General features: G+C 43.6%; 1 protein-coding gene across 1 annotated transcript in view; it reads right to left on the reverse strand.

The window, feature by feature from the left end:
- The window catches only part of CORO2A (coronin 2A), a 62,166-nt gene extending 47,006 nt beyond the window's left edge, over positions 1–15,160 (reverse strand). The window contains exon 1 of the mRNA XM_066613902.1: positions 15,045–15,160. Coding sequence (XP_066469999.1) covers positions 15,045–15,059 — 15 coding nt within the window. The 5' untranslated portion in view covers positions 15,060–15,160. The remainder of the gene's footprint in view (positions 1–15,044) is intronic.
- Positions 15,161–26,271: the final 11,111 nt, after the last annotated feature.

The following is a 26,271-nucleotide window of genomic DNA, read 5'->3' on the forward strand; positions in this document are numbered from 1 at the left end:
GCCATGGATCACCAGGGAGGTGCCTGAGGCCGGCAAGGTAGAAGGGTTGCGGGGGGGCCATACCAAACCCCCCAATTCACAGAACGATTCCGTCTTCAGAAGGAGCACCAGCCGCTTTTCTGTGGCCCGATTCTTCATGGCTGTGGAAATGCCTGAGTTCGATGTCTCCTTCTCATGCCAATGAGTAGAGAGCAGATTCTTGCAGAGACACGTAGCTAGGATTGGTGTTGCCCAGAACTGATGTGGCCAACAAGAAATGACCTGCATGTGTGAATGAGTCATTGTGGATCTAATACCACAGAGAGAGGTTTCATACCACTTCTGATACAATGCTTTTCAATGCAGTTATTTCCCATATTCATCGGCCAACCCCAGAGTGTGAGGAAATCAAGTTATGTACATACTGTACTCGCTTGCCTCCACAGGAAATCGAATCTATGAAATCTGCTCAGGAAAGAGCAGGCTTTATTAAGGTATTCATCCCAGGAAGTAAACAAACATTGTGCAGACAGACCTACACTGTATTTAAAATCACCAGAATAAGTCCCATTAACTTGACAGAGTTTTGGCTGGTCTTTCTCTGCTAACACAGTTGTCAAGGAATAGAATTATGGGCTAATATTTCATTTTTTTAATGGCTCTAATTTGCTCATACGCTGTTTTATCTCAAAAGCAAAAGCTAGGGGAGGAAAGGCAAGAAGGAACTCTTACTACTGACCACAAGTTGTGTGAAATCATCTCTGTTTATCAGAGTTGCTAAGGAGCCAGCCACAGGCTGGGCTAGGCAACCATCCCCGAGGAGAGCAAGACTCTCGCCCTGGTTGTTGTTTACGGTAATGTAGAAGAGGGGAAAAGATCCCACAAGCTCTCACGAGCCAGCAAATACATTGTTTATCTTTACAGCTCAGTTCCCACAGCAAAGTTTTTAAAAACCTGCACCTTCCCCCCGCTATTACAGCATGAATCTAGCAGTATTTATTGTGGGGCAATTACCGTAATCTGGTGCATTTTTAAGGAACTAGGGGCAGAGAGTACTCATAAAAACCTTTCACGTGAAATCTTAAGGCACTTAATATGTAAAGGTGAAGCAATTTCAATACAGTCAACTTATCCACGCCCCATTGCCAACACCCTGGGGGCTGGGGATAAGAACAGGCCCTCCGTTTGGCTGTACTTGTCATAAGAGGCGACTAAACAGCCACTGGGTAGATGGGACTCGTCAGCCTGGGAAGGCGGCTCATCTGAGAGAAGGAAAACTCTGATCCCAAACCTCCACTGCCTTGTGGCTACATCCAGTTATGGAAAAGGCTTCAGGAGTCAACCTCGAGGCAAAATCCGGAGCCGGAGTCCCTGAGGCAGTTCATGACTAAACACAGTCACATTCTGGTAACTCCTGCGACGCCGCTGGAACCAACCGTATTGGCCTCTGCCTTTCCATTGGACCATTTCAGCAACGTGGGGGGGGGGGATTTGCTGCATGGGAAACAGTCTATCCTCCATATCTACTTTACCCAGGCTTCGCGCACTGGAAAGGACACTGTGTTCCAGAACTACCATTCAGAACGTGATACCATAGTCTTCCGAGACTGAAGGATGCCAACAACATTGCCAACACTTTAATGAAAGCCACATTGTAACCTTCATTTCTGTATTGTAGGCTACCAAATCATTAAGCATGAGTGAAGTCTCATGTTCAGATGTTACGCCAAATGATTGTTTGGTGCTATATGAGTAAAACTTGAAGAACTCTTGGGCTTATGTGCTCCTTTTCCTCATGTACCGCAATTCCTTCCTTCCCTTCCAGTTTGCAGAAAAACTGGCAAACTATTATTTGAGCTTGCTTTGCAAACAAGGACTGGAAACCAGCATTTGAGGCAGGCACAAGTGATAGTTTGCCAGTTTGGACTGGCACCGAAAAACGCAACATTCCAAAGACCTCTGAGATGACCCAAAAGCCTCTGAGGAGTCCTCTCTAGTGGCACCGAGATGAGCTTTGGCCAGCTGAGACAGAAGACCAAAAGCAGAGCTGCTCTTGGCCAGGCTAGCACGTCTCCCTCTTGGCTTGCTGGCATCCCACCCAGTGGTAGAATAGAGAGAGGTTCCAGAGGCCTCTGCAACAGGTGCCTTTCCCTCAGTGCTGGAAGTATGAGAGGCAGCCTGACTCAGAAGTGGTATGTTCCCTGCTTCAGTTGCCCCGATGTCAGCATGGCCCATGTCAGCAGCAGCATGCAAGATACCACCTCAAAGCTGGGAGGGCCTGGGTGTCAGATTCAAGCTGCAGATTGCCACAAGACCATCCCTGATACAGCTCAGAAGCTCACACAGTGCTTCACTAGCATTGGTTGGTGCTAATAAAGCTGGCATTGTACCATCTCTCTGAATCCCATGCAGTCCGCTGAAGTCCTAAGGAACAACTCTGCATTCATAAAAACCAGAGATTGCTAACTGAAAGTTTCAAGCAATTGTGTGCAAGGACTTCAACCACTTTCACGTGTTACCTGCAATAGACTCTCATAAAAGCAAAGGGGTGAGGGGGAAGAGGGGAAAACAAAAGTCCTTGGTTTCTCAGAACCTATGGCTAGGAGTCAAGTAAGCTGCACCCCACAGCTAGCAGACAATCTTTGCTTGTGGAGGGCAAAGAGAGGGCAACTAGTTGCCTGTTTTTGTTTCCTTCTTGGAACCAGGAATTAGCTGCGTGGATGGGGGAGCAGGAAGAATCGCTATCGAATAACCCAGAGAAGTAAATAACTCAAAGTTTCTCCAGTGCAAATGGGATAATTGAGAGGAGAAAAGTTTGTGCCAACAAAAGCAATAAAAGCACAGCTGCTGACACAGCTGTCTGTATACCTTTGCCCAGGCCAGATAGCACTTATCAGTCCGGAAAGCTCCTTGAAACACAAGGGTCCACTCCCACCTCTTCAGCAGGGTAAACCCTACAGGGACCAAGTTGAACAGTCACCTCGGGTGCCAGATTGAGAGCACCATTAAAAGGCAGCAAACTATCAATTATTTAACTTATTTTTATATTCAAAAAGTACAAGATGGCATATGTGGGTTATACTCTGAGGTTGCAAACCTACACATACTTATGTTGGAGTAGGTCTCATTAAACACAATGGGACTTATTTCTGTGTAGGCATGAATAGGATTAAGACAAAGTGAATTTTGGCCCAAACCTCCGAAGTAGTTTCACAGCTGGGCAGGATTTGAACCCAGGTCTCCTTAGTCCAACTCCAATCTAATCCACTATACACTGGTTCTCAATAGTCTTCTTCGTTAATCAATTCGTTAATATTAAATATGTAGGATTAATTATCCTACTATTTCCACGATTCCTACTGTGCCATCTACATTCCTTCAAAATGGGATGCAGATGGAAACTGAGATGCAACACACACCAACTACTACTAGCTGCCTGGCAGCCAGCCATAACTGAGCAAGAGCTGGCAGTGGCGGGGAGCCCCACCATGTTCAGTGTTGCACTTACCAGACATGCCCTGAATGGGTCTGAAAACCCAGGGGGGGGTGACTACCTCATTTTTGCACTCTCGCTCCCCCTTCACATACCACTAAACATGGGAGGGTACACATGCATAGGACTGGAGTTTGTGCCAGATGAGAAGCCAGTGAAGGAAGTGGAAGATGATGTCTTGGAATCTGAACAAGACGAATTTAGAACCAGTGTTCTGGACAGAGGAGGAAAGGACTAAGAGGCTCTTGATTACTGCAACCTATCTTTCTATCTCTCTAAGGAAGTAAATCTGTGTCTGAGCTGCAGCACATCAGACCATAGCTGACGCTCCTATGCTTGAATAATCCTTCACAGAAAATTAGTGTGTCAGAAAAAAAGTCAGACACACAACCCTATTTTCCTACTCAAATTGTCTACATGGGAGGACTTTCTCTCACAAAGAGCATTCAGGCATGCAAATGCTTCAGCCTACAATGAGTCTACAGACTGGCATGATGGTGTATGTGTAGTGGACTGTACAGACTGGCATGACAGATGGTGTAGTGGATTAGGCGTCAGATCCAGGTTCAAATCCCTGTTCAGCCATGAAGCTTCCTGGGTGACCTTGGGTCAGTCACTGTCTTTCAACCTTACCTATCTCATGGGGTTGTTATGAGGACAAAAGAAGGAGAGGGACTATGTATATCACTCTGAGCTCCTTGGAGAAAGAGCAGTGTAAAAATGTGAAAAACTAATATGTAGGTTTACCACCCATTGTGCAGCCAAGATGACAAAAGCATGACACAATGTTTCTATACCAATAAGGTGAATTCTCAGAATAAAATCTCATCTGAATATCTCCTACAAATTCTTCTCTACCCAGGTCCACCATGCTGGCTTTCCAGATGCCTTCCTGCCAAAGAAGTATATAAAGAACTACCTGGACAAGAACACACCCAAAAAATCCAAATCCTGCCACCTTCTCTCTCTCTCTCTCTCTCTCTCTCTCTCTCTCACTCACTAGACAATGCTCCATTTCACTTCATTCTCTGTTACCTGGACACGAAGAAAATATTACTCCTTATCAGTTTTCTCCACCAGTAATCACATACTTTTAGTTTCAGAGATAGGACAAACACCAGCTTACAAAGCTTTTATTTCTTGGCAGTAACTGACTTGGTTATTGAGGGAAGACGATATATCCACTGTGATGAAAATATAGTAGAAGCAAACCAATACTCTAAAAACAAAGATGAGCCGGGTCCACCAGAAAAGAACTTTAATACAAAGAGTCCACCAGCCATAAAACTTGAAAGCAACAATTTTTGGAGATAGATCAGAGAGTCCTAGTGAAAAGGTTGTATGTTACATTTCTCAAATGAATGCACATGTTCCAGCTGCCTCTGTGCAAATACCCATTGCCCTAAAAGACAATCAGACCAAATCAGAAATGATTGAGGAAAAAGTAGGTATTAACCCAGATGTACACTGACATTCTGATGCATGTTCTTATGGGAGGCGTCTGATATGCTTCATTTACTAGAATTTGTCCTATTTTTTGTGTAAGGCAATCAAAGCAGATGACAAGAAAAAAATAAAACAATGCAACCATGGTTTGGTTGGTTGGTTTTAAAGACAGCAGAGAAGAATTCAACTGGAAAAACAACTTTGTGAAGGCCTTTTTAAGTATGTAAGGAATATCAGCCCTCAGAGAAGCCTACCACCTGCATAAGAGTCACTGTTCTGGGTGGACCTCATACAGAGAAGCAACAAGAAGCTCCCTGCTGCATCTATGGATTGGAAGTTACGGGCTACTGCAGTCACACCTCATGAAGAGAGAAGGTGGAATTCCAAGTCTGACTGAAAAGGGGCAAGGCCAGAACAGTGAATCAATCAGAGAGAGACAAAGCAGGCAACCTCTCCTGTGCATGGGGGAGTCTGGGCCAACGGGAGCCTTTAATTAATTAATTAAGCTCTTTTGACACAGCTGATTTTTCAGGTAACATGGATTGGCACACTTGGATTTTACTAGTCTAATGGTTGACTATGGGCAAATACAGATTACCACTTATTTGGAGGTTGCTTGCCAGAGCTTGCATATGACCAGTCGGTCAGCGAAGTTGTATTATATCCACATTGTCCTGCCAAATGGTGAAAAAAAAATTTCCACAAACATAATTTTGCAAGAATAATTGGCAAATTAACACACTGACATTTGCCGTCTCTGGATATTTTCCATCTTAGCCCAATTTACGTTTTATTTCTTAGGGGGGAGATATAATTGTTTCATTATAATATTATAATTGTTTAAATATGTTTTTCGATCCCTAACCCCTACTCATAAAAGGGATCCCCTGCATTAGCTCTCTTTAACACAGAGGTTCTCAAACTGTGAGCCTTGGAAATAAGCCAGGGGAGCTGCAGAATCCTTGTGAAAAACCTGCCATCCTATACAATGTACAGTATTGGACTGTAATCCTAACAGGGAACCACAGCTGAATAGGCTAAGGGAACAGCCAGTCAAAAAAATTTGAGAACCACTGTTTTAAACCCTGCCCAATCTGCAGCCACAGTAGCTGAAACAAAACAGAGACGTTGAATAGAGGACTCATAAACAAAAATCTAACATGTAGAGCAGAGATACACATGGAGAGCTGAGCCTCTTTCTCTTTTTGCTGGCTGTAGCCGTTTTACTTGTTGACACTGTTTCCAGTGTGGATTTTTAATGCAGTTAAGTAACAGTATTATCTTCTCTCAATAATAAAGAAAGGTATTGTTAAGACTTTTAATCGACTTGCTGTCATTTATCCTGCATAAGCTGGCTGTCTAGCTAGATCTAATCCGTTAGTGGTGTTGGTATAAAACAGTCTCTCTGTGCGCAGGATGCTGGGTGAGTCCTCAGACTCCTTCCGGCACAACAGATTTTTTTGTCCTCCAGTTCCAGGTGAAGCAAAAATTGCATCTTCATTCTACTGAAACTTCTAATATTTAAAAAAAAAAAAACCACCAAGAGGTCTACCTCACTCCTATGGTTGATTTTTAAAGGCAGTACCCTAGCGCACAAGTATGTTTGGAAACCACATAATCTCAGCTGAAATTCCAAATATATTGTGAGGAAACAAGCACTCTGCACATGTTCAGGGACACCTTACTGCTACATTCCATTTCTCAGGGGTGAGCAGGTCACAGGGCTGAATCCTAGCTAGCCCAGGCTGCGATTCAACACCAATAACTTAAACCAGTAAAAGGCAACTTCCTAAACTGGGGGAAGGGGGGCTGACACTCTCCAACCAAGATGTGAAGGCGCTAGAATGCAGGATCTCAAAAATATATATCGGATTTGGATATATCGGAAATGGAAAAGGTGTAGAGAACAACCAAAATGATTACTGGGCTGGGGCACCTCCCTTATGAGGAAAGGGTACAGCGTTTGGGGCTCTTCAATCTAGAAAAGAGGCATGGGGGGTCATGATTGAGACATACAAAATTATGCACGGGAAGGATAAAGTGGATAGAGAGATGCTCTTCACACTCTCACATAACACCAGAACCAGGGGACATCCACTAAAATTGAGCGTTGGAAAAGTTAGGACAGACAAAAGAAAATATTTCTTTTAGTGTGCAATTAGTCTGTGGAACTCGTTGCCACAGGAAGTGGTAATGGCATCTTGCCTAGATGGCTTTTAAGAGGGAATTGGACTAATTTCTGGAGGAAAAGTCAATCACAATTCTGGGTTACAAGTCATGATAGGTATGTGCAAGCTCCTGATTTTAGAAATAGGCTACCTCAGAACGACAGATGCAGGAGAGGGCACCAGGTCGCAGGTTGTGTCTTGCTATCTTGTGTGTTCCCTGAAGCATTTTGTGGGCCACTGTGAGATACAGGAATCTGGACTAGATGGGCCTTTGGCCTGATCCAGCGGGGCTCTTCTTATATTCTTATCAGCATACTGTTGCTACAGTGATTTTGTAACCTCTCATTTCCCTACATGCTGGGAGAGGCATTCGTTCAATAGATACTCTGAAGAGACGAATGAATGCATGGGAGAAACACTCTCTCAAAACACTTCAGTGCTTCAAGTCCTACACAAGCTTAGTTGAGAGTTATTTCTCAGGAATTCCCCACTCATTTTACACTCCTCGTCCTTCTGCCCCACACCTCTTTTCTCCCTCCCTTTTATGCCTCCCAGCCTTCAGCTCTTCTACTACAATCTGGTGGTTGCCATCTTTGGTCTCCTGAAATCTTGCTAGATTCCTCAAGAACTTGGGTTCTGAAGTCTCTCGAGACCTCAGAACAGTCCAACAGAACACTGGAGGCCTTTGAACCTTGGCTGTACAGAGCTCTGCTGCTACATCATGAAGAGCTTCTAGGGGCTGGATGAAGAACTTCCACAGGCCATATGATCAATACTCCTGTGCTAGAGCATCCTGATCCATTATGTCATTTCAAGCTAGCAGTACAAGAAAGAATGATACAAGAGTGGATATGCTGTCTTCCAGTGAAGTTCAGAAGAAATTTAAGCCATACAGCAAGCCTGAGGAGTAGATGGAAGAAGCTGAGGCATTCCCATTGCTCAAAGTGAAACAAAAGGAAGGAAGTGCAAGGGTTTTGTTTCAAATTAGACCAGGGTCAGTACTGGTATGACTGAGTATGGTGCAAAGTGGAATGGTTTTGGGTCTGCCTAAAAAGAAGTAGACGGCATCCCATCTCAATCTAGGCACTGCTTCCACCCTCATGCCATCTTTTAACTGTACTATGAACTTGGCAGGACACAGGTAACAGGTTGCCAGTTCCAGACAAAGTCACAGTGTAAGCCCGATGATGCCCAGGGACTACCACTTGATCAACCTTGGCTAACTCAGTATGGGAAACCCAACAGGGCAACAGTAGTTCCACAAACAAAGACCAGCTATGATCATCTCATTTTTCTGATGAACGATTATTCTGGCACTGAATTTGTCCCACAATGTATCAAGAATATTATTTTATTTGATGTATCCTTCCTCTGTCAAACAAGAGACATCAGTGATGTCTATCATAGAAGTAATGCACTAATTCCAATTCCTGCCTTGCTTCATTCCTCTCCAGATGGAGTCACCATCTCTCACAGCCTTGCTGGAAGAACCCCAATTAGATCAGTGGAAGCCAGACAACAGTGCCTTGGCGGCCGCTGGGGCAAATGTTTTTGCTGGGGGTGGGGGGAGACAATTGGAAAGGTCCTCGGTTTCATCTGCAGGTAGTTAGCAGGTAGTTAGCAGTTAGAATCATGAGCAGTAGAATCATGAGCAGTACAGTACATTTTAAAAGAAACGGATTGATTTATTAACTCAGACATGGGGCCCAATCCATCTGCGAGATCCATGATGGCTCCTGAGGAAAGAATTTGCTCTAGAAACCTTAACTTCTTTTAACAGCTTATTCTTCCTTCTGGCCTCACACCTTGATCAGTGGCAAGCACTCTTACACCAATGCAAGAGCTGCCAAGGCTGACCAAGAGCTGAGTTTTCTTCTCTTCCACAGCTGTGTAATCCATTGCTGCAGAGGAAAATGAGGAAATTCTCACCTGTGCCACCAAACCAGATCCCAATGGGAGGACTTGCAGATTCTAAGGACTGACAAAGTCACCAAGTGGACTTTCAATTGGGTTTAGCAACCTTACCTGGTATGTGCCCCTTTCCCCTCCTTTGCCTACCACATAGTCAGATACACTTAGAGTTGGCAACACTTAATGCTTAGGGGTGTGGACTGTGAACCAAGCAGACCTTTGTTCACAAATGATCTCAGTCACAATAATGGCCTTAAGCCATTTCTGCCCAACACTGCTATACACAAGAGGGACCAAATGTGTGCCCGTGAGCCGGACAAAAATGGGTTAAGCAAGGCCATATGCTCTCAGCCTCATTCCTTCATCTGCAATAGCCACAACATGGCTACTGTAAGGATGCTTAAGATTTTGTATGTTTACCTGAAATGTGCTATAGTCTGTTTAGTTTGTACAACACCTGCTAGGGTATTGGAGAGGGAGGATGGTGTGTTGTGGTTCTGATGTTGAACTTAGACCTGGAAGATCCAAGTTGAAATCCCCACTCAGCCATGAAGCTTCCTTGGTGACCTTGTGCCCGTCACTATCTCTCAGCCTCACCTACTTCATAAGATTGTTGTGAAGACAAAAGGAAGGAACGATGTAAACCACCCTAAGCTCCTTGGAAGAAGGGTAGTATAAAAATGTGAAAAATAAATAAATAGGCATAATAATGTATAATATACTTCCATAACCACCCTAATGTACTTAATATACTGTAGTAATTCTGTCACAAACGGGGGTGCAGTGGATAGGTGGGAAAACCGAGGAAGAGCCATAGCAATAGTGCATTTTCTTTGCACCGATAGCCTCAGGTCTATCCTCGACTTCCTCAGATAGCCTAGGTGGGAACAACACCTGCTTGAGACCAACTGGTAGCATGGTGGGCGACACTGGTGTGGATGGACAATTGGGCTGGCTCAGCAGAGGACAGCTCGTGTTCTATCTGGGGTGGACACATTTCACTGGCTTTGAACAGGCTGCTTTAGATATGCCAGCCTCAGACACAGAACATGTTGTGGCACTGATGTGCATCTACAGAAGGGCTTTTTAGCCTCTCTTTCCTTTTGCGAGTACCACTTCCTTAAGGGCAGCTACTATACGACAGTGAGTATAGTCATTCCTGCGATGAAAAAGAAACTTCTCCATTTGCTTCTGCCTCCTGGTTTCTACTGCACTCTGTGCCATCCTTACCCAATCTACCCCCTTTAGAAAAGCAGTGTCCAGGGCACTGAAGGGTTACATCCTACCGCTTCCACTTCCAGATGCTGAGGCAGACACAGCAGTGCCATGCAGTCCCTGTGGCAGCGTGGCCAAGTACCACTTACCATAGTGTAAAGTACTACCAGTGGCACTCATGCCACTGATTGAAAATCATTGATCTACAAGATCAAGGTTGACTGCCACTGGAGGGGACACAACTTCTAAGCCAAACCCACATCATTTATAACCTACAGACACCTTGAATATTTTTAACAAAAACCGCAGCAGAAAATAAAATCACGATCACATGGCATGTATCTGATAACTGTTGGAAGAGCTAGCTCTTCGCATACCCAAATATACTAAAGAAGCTGGATGTCAGACCTGCCAGCATTCAGTAAATCAATATAGAATCACAGTATCTCTTTCATTCTCCAGGCTTAATTGCGACCTCAAGATGAAAAGCCTTACAGCATCTACTCTGTGATGAGCGGCAAGAAATTTCTGCCTGGCCACCGGCATAATGATCATTTTACACCCTGATGCATGAACATGAACTTTTCCAAGTATCATTTTACCTTTCATCAACTACACATTACAGCTATTCATCAAGGGCTGGATCCTTAGGCGGAGCCTCTTGCGGATTAAAGCAGAGCAAATCTAACCATCATTTGAGCTTGCTGACCCTCTTGACATGGTTAATGCTAAAAGATAATTATACACTTCACCAAGTGGAGGCTTGTATGAATCCTTGCTTAACTTCAAGTCCTGACTCCAAGATCTGAACCAGGAATCTTGTAATCTGAGTCAGGAATCCACCTCTGAGAATCACCTAGGTCTGCAAGTCATTTGCTTACCCTTTAACACACAGACAGCATTCTTCAGGCACAGAATGGAAAAGAAATGTGCAACATCATGCCCTGCAAATGGAAAGCAGCATAAAGCCTCTGGCTTGGCTACAAATGTTACAAATATTAAGAGCCAGACCTTCTTCCTTTTCCTGATCAGCAGAGCAAACTTTTCTGCCTGCTGCACTTCTGGCTCTAGGATCCACCCTCAGGGACCCTGAGCTAGAGAACTAGATCTCTGTGACAAGATTTGAGTACGGCCATCCATATCATACGCCTGGCTTAACACTGTCATCCTTATCACGATGCGCTCTCATAGATATCTGTGCACTTCATGTCCCAGTCTTCCCTCTGGTGATTGTGCTTTAAATCTCTATAGAAAGATGTAGAGCTGCTTCTTAATTAACCCCCTGATAATTTGAGCTAAGAGAAGAACTGGAAACCCCATTTAGAGGAAACCACTCTAATTAGGGAACGGAACAGTTGCATGCTAAATCCTAAAAGCCTAAAACTAGAAAAATAGAATCTGTTGCAGATATTTGTATGAAGGGGATGGGGGGGACGGGACAGTCCACATTGGTATTTACAGTCCACTTCCTGGTGCAGTCTCACAAAGTCAAACACTTCATTAAACAGGCGCAAACATTTGGTGTGAACTAAATCTCATACTGATTGTTTTTGGATATCATCCCAGCTCTCCTCCACTTTGGCGAATTTGAGTCTTTGCAACAGTGCACCCATTCATCTAAAATAATCATATTAAATAAATAGCATTATTTATAACCATAGCATTTGCATAGCACTTCCAACTGCTCAGAGCCAACAGCCACATCACAAAGGTATTGCATCCATTTTGCCTCTCTGACAGGCAACTCTTGGTGAATGCCAGTTCCAGATCTTTCACAGTATGGTTCTAGGTCTTTTACTTAGAGACCATTTCCTCTCTCACACAATCTATAAAGTTGGATTTGGGTAAACCTGCAGGAAATGGAATTCCATAGTTGTGGGACAAACATTGGCTAAACTAATGCCATGGACAGGCAGGCTAAGCCAAAGAGTTGTGTGGTTCTACAGTTGTTCCAAGGGTCTCTGGCTGCCATTAAGAGAGCTGCTAAAATCTAGTAGGGTGGGAGAGGGCAATTAGAAGGGACTAATGAAGGAGAAGAAGAAGTAGTCTAGAAGTAGTCTAGGAAAAGAAAATCCCAGGGTCCCAGAAGAGAGCAAGCTGAGGGAATCAGCAAGGCCAGATGAGTTGTAAGAGGGACCAGCTTTACTGAACCACTGACTCAGGGTTGATGCTACTTGCCCTAAACTGGTGGTTCCCAAACTGTGGGTCAAGACCCACCAGTGAGTCGCAACCCAATTTTTAGTGGGTTGTGAAACTGACAAGGAAAATGTATTGATCCCTACGGAAAGTGAAACAGAGTAGCGTGTCAGCTTTTACGCAAGAGTAGGCAAACGTGCCTTGGTCCACTTGAAGGGCAGGCCGGGGGACTGCAAGGCCACCAGAATGACCCCACTTGGATGAACGTGGAGCTCAAATGCTCCAGAAGATAGTCTGTCCCCCACCATAGTAAAAAAAATAAAAACAGAGGCTTGAGAGCTGGTAAAGTGATTTTTTTTAAGTCTTGTAAAGCTAGGCGGGTCCTGACAGAGTGTGGTTTTTAAAAGTGGATCCCAGTGCTAAAACATTTGGGAACCAATGCCCCTAAACCCTTGGGATTGAGAGGCTGGAAAGAGCAGAGATGGGAAATAGCTGAAATGTAAATGAACAAAAAATTATTAAGAATGGTACTGAAACCCCAGATGTTGGAACCAGGGGTCAAATGCTGGGGACAAACCACTGTGCAGTGCAGGACTGCTGCCTCCACGCCCTGATTTTCAGCTTTCAGAGGCATCTGCTGCTGGAAACAAAATGCTGATTCTGAATAAGACAAGCATTGACCTGATCCAGCAAAGCAGTTCTTATGTTCTCCAGCACCAGGTAATTAGCACACCCAGCAATCAGTAGTCTTGTCAACCAATACTAGGCAACATCACTAAGCAATAAGCATAGCATCCAAGAACAGCCCAACAATCCTCTCTCATCATTATTCAACAATAATATTAACAGTAATACAGTATCATAAAGCATATTAGCATTCCTGAGGATCTCTGTTTCACCCAGAGAATTCCTCCCCCAATTCCTTTTCCACACACCCCATTATGTCTTCCTGAACCCAAGGGCAAAGTCACAGCAATAAATGTCTTCTACTATGTAAGCCAACTTTATCTATATGTCCAAGAAGGCAACAGCCAGTGGGGCAGAAAAACAACACACAGGCAAAATTAAATCTTTGGACTTTTTATAATCTTATCCAGAACATTCCTCAGTTCCACACAATCACTAAGGCAAATCTGAAATCCCCATTTTATCTACATGCATGCACTGAAAGACTAGAAAAATATATCCTGGCTTCACTGTTTACACCACATGATTGTGAGTACAATGGAATGAGTACAACTGGTGTTTGAGGTAGAAAAGGAACAACTGATCATAAAATACTTGTTTGGAAATGTATATTGCATTGGCAGAATAATTATGGAAATAAAATTGAATTGTTTTATGGGATGCAATGAGATATTTTATTTTATTTTAAATACACTTAGAGAGTGTTTTGTTTTTAAAATGAACCCAGCCCATGCTGCAATCATTTCAAGTATACAGCCCATCAGAAAAACAAGGTCAACATATAGCTTTCAGATTTTTTTTGTACTTTGTTTTTAAATAAAAAGCTTTAAAGAACCAGAAATTAAAAAAAAAAAAGTCTAATCATCTAGAAAACAGAGAAAGAAAGTCTGAAATTATCTATTTCTGCATGGAAATTAATTTAAGGTAGAAGGTTGGTATCAGATATGGGCCTCACCAACAGCAGACCTGTTGCCAATAAACCAATCCAAGCAGAGGTGCCGATCAGCCAATCTGACCCATCCTGTAAAAAACTGTTCTGCTAGATAACGGTTATTAGACATTTGGAAATAAGTCCAAGGAAGTTACTAGCCCACAAAATATTTACTTGCCCAAGCATACCTATTGCAGAAATACTTGGCATCGTGACAGCCTGAAAGAAAAAGGGGAATCACCTCTTGGAAAGAAAAGGGGCACCAGCTTATGGATGGCTAGCTGATCACCTAGAAGGGGTGACAGGCCAGGCAGCTATTCACAGGACTGGGTCACTGATGCTTTAGATGCCAGGGAACTCCTAGATCTGTCATGTCAGTCCCCAACCCATCAGATTCTGTTTTTGGTTCCTGCATCACCCCAACTCACTAGATTCCTCCAGGCTCTACTCTGACCCTTCCTATTGTGATTTGACTTTGCCCAGACCCTGAAATCAAAAGATGGCAAGCCACTCTGAAGGATCTTATTCTAACCATTTAAAAAAAACAAAAACCTTTTCTTTCCCTCCTCCCCTGAAATAATGCAGAGTGAGTATTCCATCCTTCCTATATACACCAATTCATCTGGAACACTTTTTCCTGGCCCAAGGAAGGAAACTTCCTAGTGGGTTATGCCTTTGCAAGGGGGGGAGGGAATCTGCTGTGGATCTCCACTGGAAGGGATTCGTGTGTTGCCACTGACCCAACCCATCGGATTTCTTTTAAAGGGAGAGGGAACTATTCTTTGATGGATCTCAGATACAGCTGTCAAACGTATGCAAACAGAAGAAACTGTGGGGGTGGGTGGTGCGGTCTGGACCCCACCCCTCCGATCTAGGGTGGTGCAGGGTCCTCCCTGCAAGAAGGGAGACTGGGAAACCTGCCAGACTTTTTTCTTCTTCTCGCACATGTGTTCGGAAAGAGAGGATTTTGCAGGAAGGTGCAGCGGCAGAGACTGATCTGGAGGGTCTCGCTCTTTCTGCGCTATGGCTGGGGAGGAGCAGGTGCAGCGGCGCAGCGCCTCCTTTGCAAGCCTCCTACCTTTGCCACGGTCATGCAGCCTGGATGTGTTTTTGGTGGTGCAGCAGCAGCAGCAGCGTCGTCAAGGGCTGGGGAGCCCGCCCAGGTCGCAGCCGGCTCTTTCCGCAGCGAAGATCGCGGTGTGCGCCTGCACCGCAGCACACCACACCTCCTCCTCCTCCTCGCCTTCGCCTCCTGCAGAAGCGCACGCCCGCGCCCAGCCTCTCTCCTTGCAGGTGCCGCTGCGCGGTGGTGGGATCGCGCTCATTCATTAATCATGATTCGCTTTGCAAGCACCGCATTGCCAGGCGCCACCAGGAGAGGCGGGGAGGGCGCGCTCCCTTGCTTGCCAGGCTGCATGTCTTCTGAAACCCACCTTCACGTGCCTGCCTGCAGCAAGCACTCTCCCCGGGAAGGGCGCACGCTCGCAGGCACTGCAGAGTACACCGAGCCGGAGCCAGAGGGGGGGAAAGGCAGGGGGTGGAGCCGCCGGAGAAAAAAGGAGGAAAGGCCAAGATTCCCCGCCCTTCCTTTGTGTGCCGCCCTTGGAGTCCGGCAGGCACTCTCTGGATGCTCCGCGGAGAAGGCGATCGCGTGGTTGATGTGGGATGGGCGGAGACAGGCAGGCAGCAATTCAGTCCCCGCGGGCAAGGGAGATCAGCGTGCTGTCCTGCTACCAAGAACATGATTGCCTGTGTTGTGCACTTTCACTCTCACACACACACATTCTGCACCAAGGAAACTGGAATTCTGCAACCTGTTTGCACGCAGGATGCCACTTGAACACAACAGCCTTCTTTGCAAATCCCTGCAAAGAATGTTCAAGTAGCATCCTGCGTGCAAACAGGTTGCAGAATTCCAGTTTTCTGCATTTTTCCCCCAGTTTTCTGCATTTTTAAAACTGTTGCGTCGTTTATTCTGGTTTCTTAAAAACCGTTTTGCATAATTTCTTCTACTTTTGCTAGCAATGGAGAAGTCACAGAGCAGTGCATGGCACTGACGCCTCTCACCCCCAGTCACTGGAAATGGAGGGCACAGAGCAGTGCATGGCACTGAAGCCTCAATCACTCCCCCAATTACTGGGAACCTTGTGCACTCATACCTTTGGACTTTTCTCAAGGTATTGTCTGTGCTTCAGGATGTACATTTTTTCTCCCAACCATGAGAAATAGAATCTTGATTTAAAACATTTTCAAAAGCAGTTTCTTCACAAATTGGATACAATAGCCAATACCCTAACCTATGGCTTTTCTGCACAGTTGTGGACGTGTCGCAGTCGTGCAACCTTAGTTAAACCCATTCTCTGCTACTACTTAATGTTTTAAGAACTTTGGCCTGAATAGAAAGAGAGAGAATTTACTGAGAATCAGGCATGCTAACCCAAGCCACAGTGACACCCCCAAACCATATATAAATTACCACCACCATACCTTCAAATTGCAGGCTGCTTGATACACACATTTAGATCTCTTGATTCCTGTACACACATTCAAATGCATCATTCAAGTGACAGATGTGTACATGTTCACACTTACACATGCATCACTTGATTTTCTACACTTCATTAATGTAAACTTGATGACTAGCAAGTTAATGAATGTGTGAACTTAAAACAATTCGAAAGCACTGTATATGAGATGATATAACATCTGACTGCGGTGTTATATCTGTGTCCATGCAGGTACTTGCATTTTTCTCCTATGTTAATAGCAGCATAAGGGACTGAAGTTTAGGTGGGGAAAATGGCACAGGGAGAAAGAGTTCAAATTCTAGTGATTTCTCAGTGCTGACTACATGCGAACATGCATGTTGAATCCCACAGGGAGAAAGCAGCTTGGGAAGGAAGAATCTGAAGCAGAGAATCTATGGGCAGGGAAGTTGTACGCACAGAAAAAGACAGACGTGCATCTCTATTTTTTACATTAAGAAAACACCACTTATGGTATCTTACATTAGCACATCATGTGTCCTTAGGCCCTCAGTTAACATTTCCAGGTTTATGTGTTCACAGATCACATTACAGGTGAGATCCATAAGCGCAAAGCATTGCAGCTGACTGTTAGAATTAATAACACTGGACAACACGCAGTTTGCCTCTGAAATGAAAATAGCTAATCTTTACCAATTATGAGGTGCTGAACACAAAATTATCTAGTGAAGGAGAAACTAAACACATTGCATACATTGGTGGTAGAAAAGACATGGACATTTACCAGTATACGTCTATGGAACTGTCTACTGTAGATCTCTCATAAACTGTAGACACGTTTGCATTTTCATTGTTTTATTTGTGTTCAGTACCTCAAAATCTGTAAGAAATTACTAATCTTGGGGGCATGGCCAGTATAAAAATTGGTTGTCCAGTATAATTTGTTTAAGATTTAATTATAAAATACAAATTGTAACCTACAATTACACACACACACACAGGCATGTGTCGCTTAACAACCTTCTGTTTAACTACAAACCACATATATGATGGTGGTCAAAGCACAACAAAGAGGTTCTTAATGAGGTAGTCAGGTCTCCCAAGGCCTGCAGCCGAGTGTCTTTTTATACAACAAAAGAGGCTCTTAATGCAAAGAAGAGGCAATCTATCTTCAGTAGCCTGTGCAGCCAGCTAGTGTCTGGCACGGAGTGTCTGTTTGCACAAAGGCACTAGATTGGGCTTAATGTTCACTTAACAACCTAATCGCATAGCAACAGGGATAGGAGAATGTATCCCCGTATCAAAGAGGGAGAGAGATGCACACAATCCAAGTAAAGAAACAGATGTTCAGACTTGTAAAGAGCTACTCTGCTGGTCACTGGTGGTAAATAAGAGTGACCCCCTCAGCCAACTAGAAAGGGAGGTTTTACAAAAATTAAACTAGAATTCCCCCCCCCTTTTGGGCCACAAGTGACTAACACAAGTATGCAGACACGTACTTAAAAAGTGTGGATAAGTAGCTCCTGTGGACTTATTTGCAAGGCTGGATGGCATGACAGAGTCATTGTTGCCTACAGTGCCCACATTCATTTTTTTGTGTCATGCTATGCTCAAGAAGGTTTTTGTCATGTTTCAAAAACCTGCAAATCTGCTTAACTACCAGAAACAATGGTTCACTCATAGCACCTTCCAATTACTGAGTAATTACAATTAATGAACTGGCTAACAGTGAAAAGAAGAAAGCATTACAGGAAAAGTGTCCAACTTTTTGAGAAACACAGCCTCAGAATGGCAACCAGCTGACCTCAAATTTTTCTGAGCTTTACTCTTTGAATATATCATACTTTCAAAGATGCAGCTCCAGTGTCCACATTTATTGTAAAATGGTGACATTTTGGATTTCCAAGTCAATATTAAACAATGTATTTCGATGTGGCTAAATGCACCTCACTGGGCCCAAGGCTTACAAAGCATTTGGATGGCCATTTGTTAAACATTTTACCTCAACACTTGACCTGACCTAAAACCTCTTTACTTTTTGATGGGCTGCCAACAGAGGAAGCACAACCTGAGGTAGTTCAAGTCATCTGGATGAGCCCAAAGTGTTAGGAATAGCAGGGAACAAAGTGTTGGGAAGTATTAATTAAATTAAAATTAAAATGCATGATGCGGAGAATGTGAATCAACAGAAGTCTGCAGCATTATATCAGACTTCAGGGTCATCCAATGAAACTGGTTTGATAGGAAAATCAAACAGAGGGAAGTACAGCACTTAACGCAACGCACAACTAACTTATAGAATTCACTGCTGCAGATTGTGGTGATGATCACTAGATGGCTTTAAAAGGGATCAGACACATTGATGTAGGAGAGGTTCGTCATTGACTACTTATGATGAACCTCATGATAAGGTTGCTACCTAGAACCTCCACATTTGGAGGCAGTGCACCTCTAAATTGCTGAAGGACAACATCAGGGGAATTGCCTTCAAGCTCCGTTTGTGGGCTTCCCAGGGCCATCTGCATGGCCACTGTGTTAGAACATGCACAAGCATTCCAAACAATCATAGCAGCACAACCAATCAGAGTCAGCCTTCATCACTCACTCATTCACCACACTCACTGCACAAACACTCCTCATTTTAAATAGTGTGAGTCCCTGGTCTGTGGACTTCCTAGGTGCCCAAATGACAAATGGGAGAGAGGGCATCTCCAGAAATATGCAGGAAAATCCCATCCCAAGTGAAACAAACACCTCCATCAAGGGCTGGTACCTGTACACTTGCCACTGCTGCCAGGATTATTCTCTAGTATAGGGGTGTCCAAACATTTTGTCAGGAGGGCCACATCATCTCTCTGACACTGTGTCGGGGGCCGGCAAAAAAAATAATTAATTTACATTTAATATTTGAATAAATTTACATAAATGAATTTATTAGAGATGGAACTTATATGAATGAATGTAGGTCATGCAGTAGCTCAAGGCCTATGAAAGACTTCGCACAAAGCAAGGCCATCCTTTCCTTCACTGCCACTGCTGCATCACAAGATGTGAAACAGCAAGTAGTGGAGGGACCCCTCATCCCACAGCTAAGGTGAAAGGTAGAACAGTCGTCCTCACGCCAAGAGCAATTGTATTGGGCCAGCACAGGCTCCAGCACGTCTCCAGAGGGCCAGAGGCTCATTGGAGACTGGGAGCTCCCCGCAGGCCAGGGTTTGGGCACCCCTGCTCTAGTACAAAAAAAATTATGCACTTTTACAGAAGATTGCCAAAGCAATTCTATCCTTCCTTAGGTCTGCAAATACACAAAAGAGCAGCCCCTTGTGAGATTTGTTCACAGGATAGTTTATGTTAGATATGGAACCTCCATTACCAGAAATCACGCTGAAGCCTGTAAGCATATCTGTAGCTGTTCTAATTAGTGCCAAAGTCCAAGCTATGTCACGTATATCAGAGGAAACTGCCTTACAACAGGCCAGAAAATTGCTTCAACTAGATCAGCAATATCAACAGCAGTATTTTGTCTACCCTGCCTGGAGTTGCCAGAGACTGAACCTGGGACCTTCTGCACGCAAAACAGATACTCCACCATTGAGTCACAGCTTTCTCCCCTATCATTAGTAGGTCTTACGTAGAACAAACATAGTCAAGGCAGGAAAAGCCCATGTCACGTAGTCCCAGCTCAAACATATGTTTGCATTAAGTATATCACAATTTCATGTGTTTTTGTCAATTTCCAGGTCCTGAAATGGTAGTATTAGAATTATCTAGCTATTGTCAGTTTCTCCATTTAAAACAAAAAATCTTATTTGTGTTTCATAGAGCTGGTTTATAGTAGGTAAGAATGTGAGCTGGAAAGTCCACCATCCCTCTTTCATCTCAACCACAAACTTACAAGGTGATCTTAGGCAAACCACAGGACTCTCAACCTTAGCCCTGCTACATCTACAATATGAAAAAAGCAACATGGGACTTCTTTACATGGTTGTTGTAAGGATTACTGAGAATGTGTGCAAAATACTTTGAACATCCAAGTAATACTATATAAGTATTAGGTATCAGTAAAATTTAAAATTGCCTGATCAAAATAAAGAACCCCTAGAACTTCAACTGCTTAAAAAGTATGTGGGTCTCTCATTTATCTAATTCAGCTATTTTCAACTTTTTTCATCTCATGGCACACTGACAAGACACTAAAATGGTCAAGGCACACCACCAGGTTTTTGACAATTGACAAGGCACACCATGCTGCCAGTGGGGGCTCACATCTCCCATTGGCCCTATTAATAAATGACCTTCCCTGAAATTCCTGTGGCACAGTGGTTGAAAATGGCTGACCTAATTCCTTGCTGGGGCGGGGAGGACACCAAACCTCTGAACATTTAGGACTGCAAAATCAGTAGCTTCAAAGTCCAATGAACACATTTCATTAGACCAGTCTTTGGTACCAGGCTTAACATGGACTAGTGGCATGTTCTGTTTGTGTGCAGTTATTCCCAAGTGACAGCGTACAGTGTCAAGTGTGAATGATTAACTTTGGTTGCAAATTTTAACAGCAAAGGATGTTATAAGCCAGAGTCTGATCATTTCAGTAGCTATCACTTTGCTATCAACGGTCAGAAGTGATTATTTACTCCTCCCTGCGAAAGTCAACAAAATATTAAGAGATAGCTCAGGAATATTTCCTACAATGTTTCCTGTTCTTGTTTCCTGCTATACTAATGTCTGCTCCATAACTACAACACACTGCTCACCATTGCTTCTTCTAAGATAAGCATGGTGTGGCCATGCACCTCCCAGTCAAGCATGGGCATCAGTGTCTTACTTAGCTCCCAATGGCACTCCTGTCTCCACTACACACTTAAATTACTTTGTCATCCCACCTTCTTCCTAGGGAACCTTGGAATTGTGAGATGATCTTCAGATCTCGGATAAAAATTCTAACACCTCCCAATCTACAGTTCCCAGCATTCTTTGAGGGACACCAGGATAGCAAAAGTGGTACCAAAAAAATATGTGGTGAAGGCATGCCTGAAAGTTTAATCCAGAAGCTAGAGGACAGGGTGTGTGTCTCTGGGAACAGTTGTGAACTTTGTGAGGGATCTGTGGACCAGTCTCTCAGACGACACAGTATAGCTGCTTGAGGTGGCAAAATATTTTGGACCATCCATGGTGATGTGGATGTCCAAGCAGGATAGCTCTAATTCACTTCCTTCTAAATACTGAGAGCAGTATTTCACCATCTTAAATCCTCATCTTATTATGTTGCAGGCCCTTTTCAGCACAACAGAGTCCTGACAACCAAATAATAAAAACAAATCTTGGAGGAAAGAGGAATCTTTCAAAATAAGTTGGCATTTTGGCAAAAATGTTTGGCATTTCTTCCAATACTCTCTCTCTCTCTCTCTCTCTCTCACACACACACACACACACACACACACACACGAGCACACACGATAAAGAGAAAGTCTTTATCACCATCAGACCTTGCAGAAAGATAACATTCCGCATAGGCTGCATAAGCACCACGCCCCATGAGTCATGTGTACTCACCATCATCCTGAGCTGTGATTTTGCAAGCATTCTGCCTCCAGGAAACACTTTCTAGAAGCTTCCACTGCCATCTGCCAAGCTTCTTTTGAGTGGCTGTCCTGGAGTCCTAACATGTTGCAAAAGGTTCCAAGGAATATTCTAGGTGGTGGGTACTCCACAGTCAAGTGATAAAGATTCTGCACAAAAGTGATTCAAATTCTGCACCAAGAAAACCCAGATTCTGCTACCTGTAAATCTGAACCTAAAATCTAATGAGACAGATTTAATGGCTCACAGAGCTGCAAGGCTTGAGTGATATGTATTCCTGATTTGAAATTTTAAGAACAGGAACAAGTGAACTTTTATCAAGGCTGACTACTGATCTGCTTGGCCCAGCACTGTCTCTTTCTCAATCCAGCTACCAGAAATCCTTTTAAACACAAAAAGGAAGACTCCACCTTGTGGAAGACACATGTGCATTTAATGTTTTATGTTGATTTTAATTCTGAACTCCTTTAAATTTTCAATCATAAAAAAGTAGGTTATAGATAAATATACATTCAGCTGTCTCTGCTCGAGATGGGAACTGATCCCTCATCTCTTGCATCCTGATGTATTGCTTTTTTTTCCTATTGAGCTACTGAGGTAGTACCCTGACACCCTGAAAGCATCAGGAACAAAGACAGAGGGCAGCAAGACAACATGCTGAATGTCTTTTAGAGATACCCAAATTATACTTAATGTGCAGTTGATCAAAGGGAACAAGATTGTCATTGCCTTTAACTTAGTTGAGATAGAACACTACTCTTTTTTCAGATGAGCTTTCTCATATAATATGCTTGATAGCGGAATGGACTTCCAGGTTCCCCCATATGTCTAGATTTATATATAAAAGAGGATGGAGGTGTAAGTACCACCCCCCCAGCTGTAGGCATTTGTGAGGTGACTGTCTAAGGAATGTGTCTTGGCCTCTCATCCATGTGCTGTGTTGGAGACTGGTCAATTTATTCACTGACCACTACACCAGTTAGAGGAAAAATATTGATAATAAAACATTCCACAAGATGTAGCCCACACAATAATTTTAACTATTCACCTCCTTTGTAACCATCAACTATAAGGAGGTAGAATGGCAGGTCATCTAAAACTTAGATGCACAGCGTGTGGTATTTCCTGCAACTGTTAACCTTATTTGTTAGATCAAAAGGAAAAATAGATGCAGCTCCATTAAGTCTACGAACACTGTTCCTCTGAGAGTCCAGTTGCTGCAGGGAACAAACAATGGCAAGAGTTGTTGGCATCATGCTCTGCTTTGGGGATCTCAGGAAGCATTGCACTGCCTGAATGCAGTGGACCAATTCAGCTTATATCCTTAGGTCACTTGCTTGCCTAGTATAGCCTGCAGTTGCAGATGCCAACCACTAGAAGTCACTGCAGTACCTGACAAGTAAGCAGCCAAGCCCTTCAGCTCTGCCTATTATAGAGGAAAGGCTAGAGGAATACATGGGCAATACCTAGGCTATTTAAAATGTTGAGTGAATGATGACAGAAGTCCTAAGCCACAGTTCAAGGCACACCAATGGGAATAAGCATGAGAATGGGGCCATCACACACAAAAACAACACAGAAACAATACCAAGATATAGGCAGCACATATAGATAATAGTTAATATTAGCTTATTCATACAACCCCATTGCAATACTGTATACGGTGCTTTATAGCACATGCCTACAGTAAAACTGGAGGTCCTTGCTCCCAGGACTTTACAATTCCATCATTGACAGTGCTAAAACTAACAGTTTGGAGATGAGGTTAAGCAAATGATGGCCCTGAGAAAGCTGGGCTTTGAGGAGGGATTTGGTGGGGAGGGAGGCAACACCACAGTAGGTGGTTCAGAGATCATTATTGCAGGCATACTAGGTGACTAGGGAGAAATGAGCCCAACTAGCAATGCCTCTCCTGATGGGGAGAAAGGTTTGGTGATCTGTATCAGGATCTTCTCTTGCCTTGAAGTTTTCGTCCAGATGTCCCCCTCCCCAAGAGAGAGATCCTACAAGTTACAAGTCTAAGCTAAACCAAGGGTTTTCATTATCTATTTTCTTTACATAAGTGAAATGCATTTTTCTTTTGCTCCCTCACCTCTATGAAAGGAATGGTCTGAAAGTGAAGGGTCTTTTGGCTGTATCCAAGTTAGGCTGATAACATGAGCTTACGTTACAGTCTAGTGTTTTATATTACATATATATTGGCTTATGGGTTTCCTTGGCAGCAAAGAAACATCCAGGCACTTTTAAAAAAAGCATTCCAGGGAAACAGCAAAGCAGCAAGCCAGATAAGCATAAACATGAAACCCACACACCCCGGATATATTAGTGGCTGTCAACTATAGGGCCCCCAGATGATTAAAAACGCTTCCTGCTGTAATGGAAAATGGAAAACACCATTTTCACCGACTGCCTAAAAAGTTCCAAAAAATTAGCTAGGCAAGACTCTACAAGCTTCACAGGAAACACACTACAACTAAAGAAGCCCTGATTTTGTTGCCACATGACACCCCTCAGGTCTAGCTCTTCCAGAGGAGGCTTGGACTGTACCATTCTGACTGAAGACAAGGAGGAGCTTAAATCATGTATCTACATACAAAGAGAAAAATAGTACACCCCCCACGGAAAAAATCCTAGCATGTTAAGAAGAGGCTAGAACCCATCTCATCCAAGTTATTTCTGTGGAGAGATGTGGTTGTTGTTGGTATGGAGAAGCATGCAATCAGGACCAACCCAAGACCTCCTGATGCCTGAGGCAGCATGCCAAATGACAGACACCCCCTTACCTCATGATGTGCCAGCTTCTGCTCTTCCCACATGAACATTCTAGCTCAATACTCTCTTCCCCTTCGCATTTTATCTTCCTCTTGGTCCTCCTCTTCCTTTTCAATTCAGGGAATGGAAGGAGAAGCAGTGGCGGCAAGTAGACAGAGATGGACGCTCCCCCCCCCAGATCTGCTGCCTGAGGCGACTTCTTCAGTTGGGCTCATGGATGGGCCAGCCCAGCATTCAGCCTTGAGGTCCACAGCAGAAATTATGTTACTTAAATTTAAGAATACAGGTATAACTATAAACAATAATGAAGATTGAATATTCACGAAAAGCAAACACAAGCACGGAGAGGGTAAATGCACTTTGTCATTCTTATTACACCAGGGGCCTGTACACTGATGTTTGCAAAAGTTAATATGTTCTCTAGTCCAGTGTTTCTCAAACTGTGAGTTGGGAGCTACTAGGTGGGTCGCAAGCCAATTTCAGGTGGGTCCCCATACATTTCAATATTTTATTTTTAATATATTAGACTTGATGCTACCATAGCATGTGACTGCATTTGGGGAAATGTTACAGACCTGTACTTTTAACAGACTACTATGTATATACTTTTAACAATGATAGTAAATAGGACTTACTACTGGGTAAGTGTAGGTAGGATTGCAGCCTAGGTTTGTTAAAAATTTCCCTGCTTGTTGATGTCACTTCTGGTCATGACATCACTTCTGATGGGTCGCGACAAGATTCTTTTTCTAAAAAGTGGGTCCCGACACTAAATGTGTGAGAACCACTGCTCTAGTCAGTTTGACCAAAGATAGAGCCACCAGTATTGATCAAAGTTACTTCAATTTTTTAGTCACAAAGTGACCATGAAAGTCTCTGAAGAACTTCAAGAAATGGTATACAGAGGAAAATGTTAGGAGCAACATAGGTTGAACCAAGGACTAGTATGACAAGGGCCGCGAAGGGAGTTTCTGCTTGCACATCAAAACTTGTACATTCACACAGGAAAAAAAAATTATCCTTGTTTCACAATGCCGAAAGTGAGGGTCATGCAATGAAGCCGATTGGCTCCAAGAACTCAAAAGAGGAAATACTTCACACAGCGTTTAATTAACTTGCTAGGTTCACTCCCACAGGATATGGTGACAGCTATTAGCTTAAGTGACTTTCAAAAGGATTAGACACATAGCTGTTACTCAGCTCTCAAAACCAAGTGCTGGAGACAATCATGTTCATGCCTGGCTATGAACTTTCAGGGACATCTGGCTGGCTGCTGCTGGAAACAGAATTCCAGGTGGACCCTTGACACAATGCAGCATGGCCATGTTTATGTTCAGAGGCCCCTTTGTCACAACAGCTTCAGTTCCAGCCCACAAGCAGCTCATAAAGTTTAGCAAACATTTGAAAGACGTTTCTGACAAACTTGGGCCGCTGTTCTCAGAATAAGAACTTGTGGAAGCCCTCTGA

This window comes from Tiliqua scincoides, chromosome 2, assembly GCF_035046505.1.
Source record: "Tiliqua scincoides isolate rTilSci1 chromosome 2, rTilSci1.hap2, whole genome shotgun sequence".
NCBI classification, from domain to species: Eukaryota; Metazoa; Chordata; class Lepidosauria; order Squamata; family Scincidae; genus Tiliqua; species Tiliqua scincoides.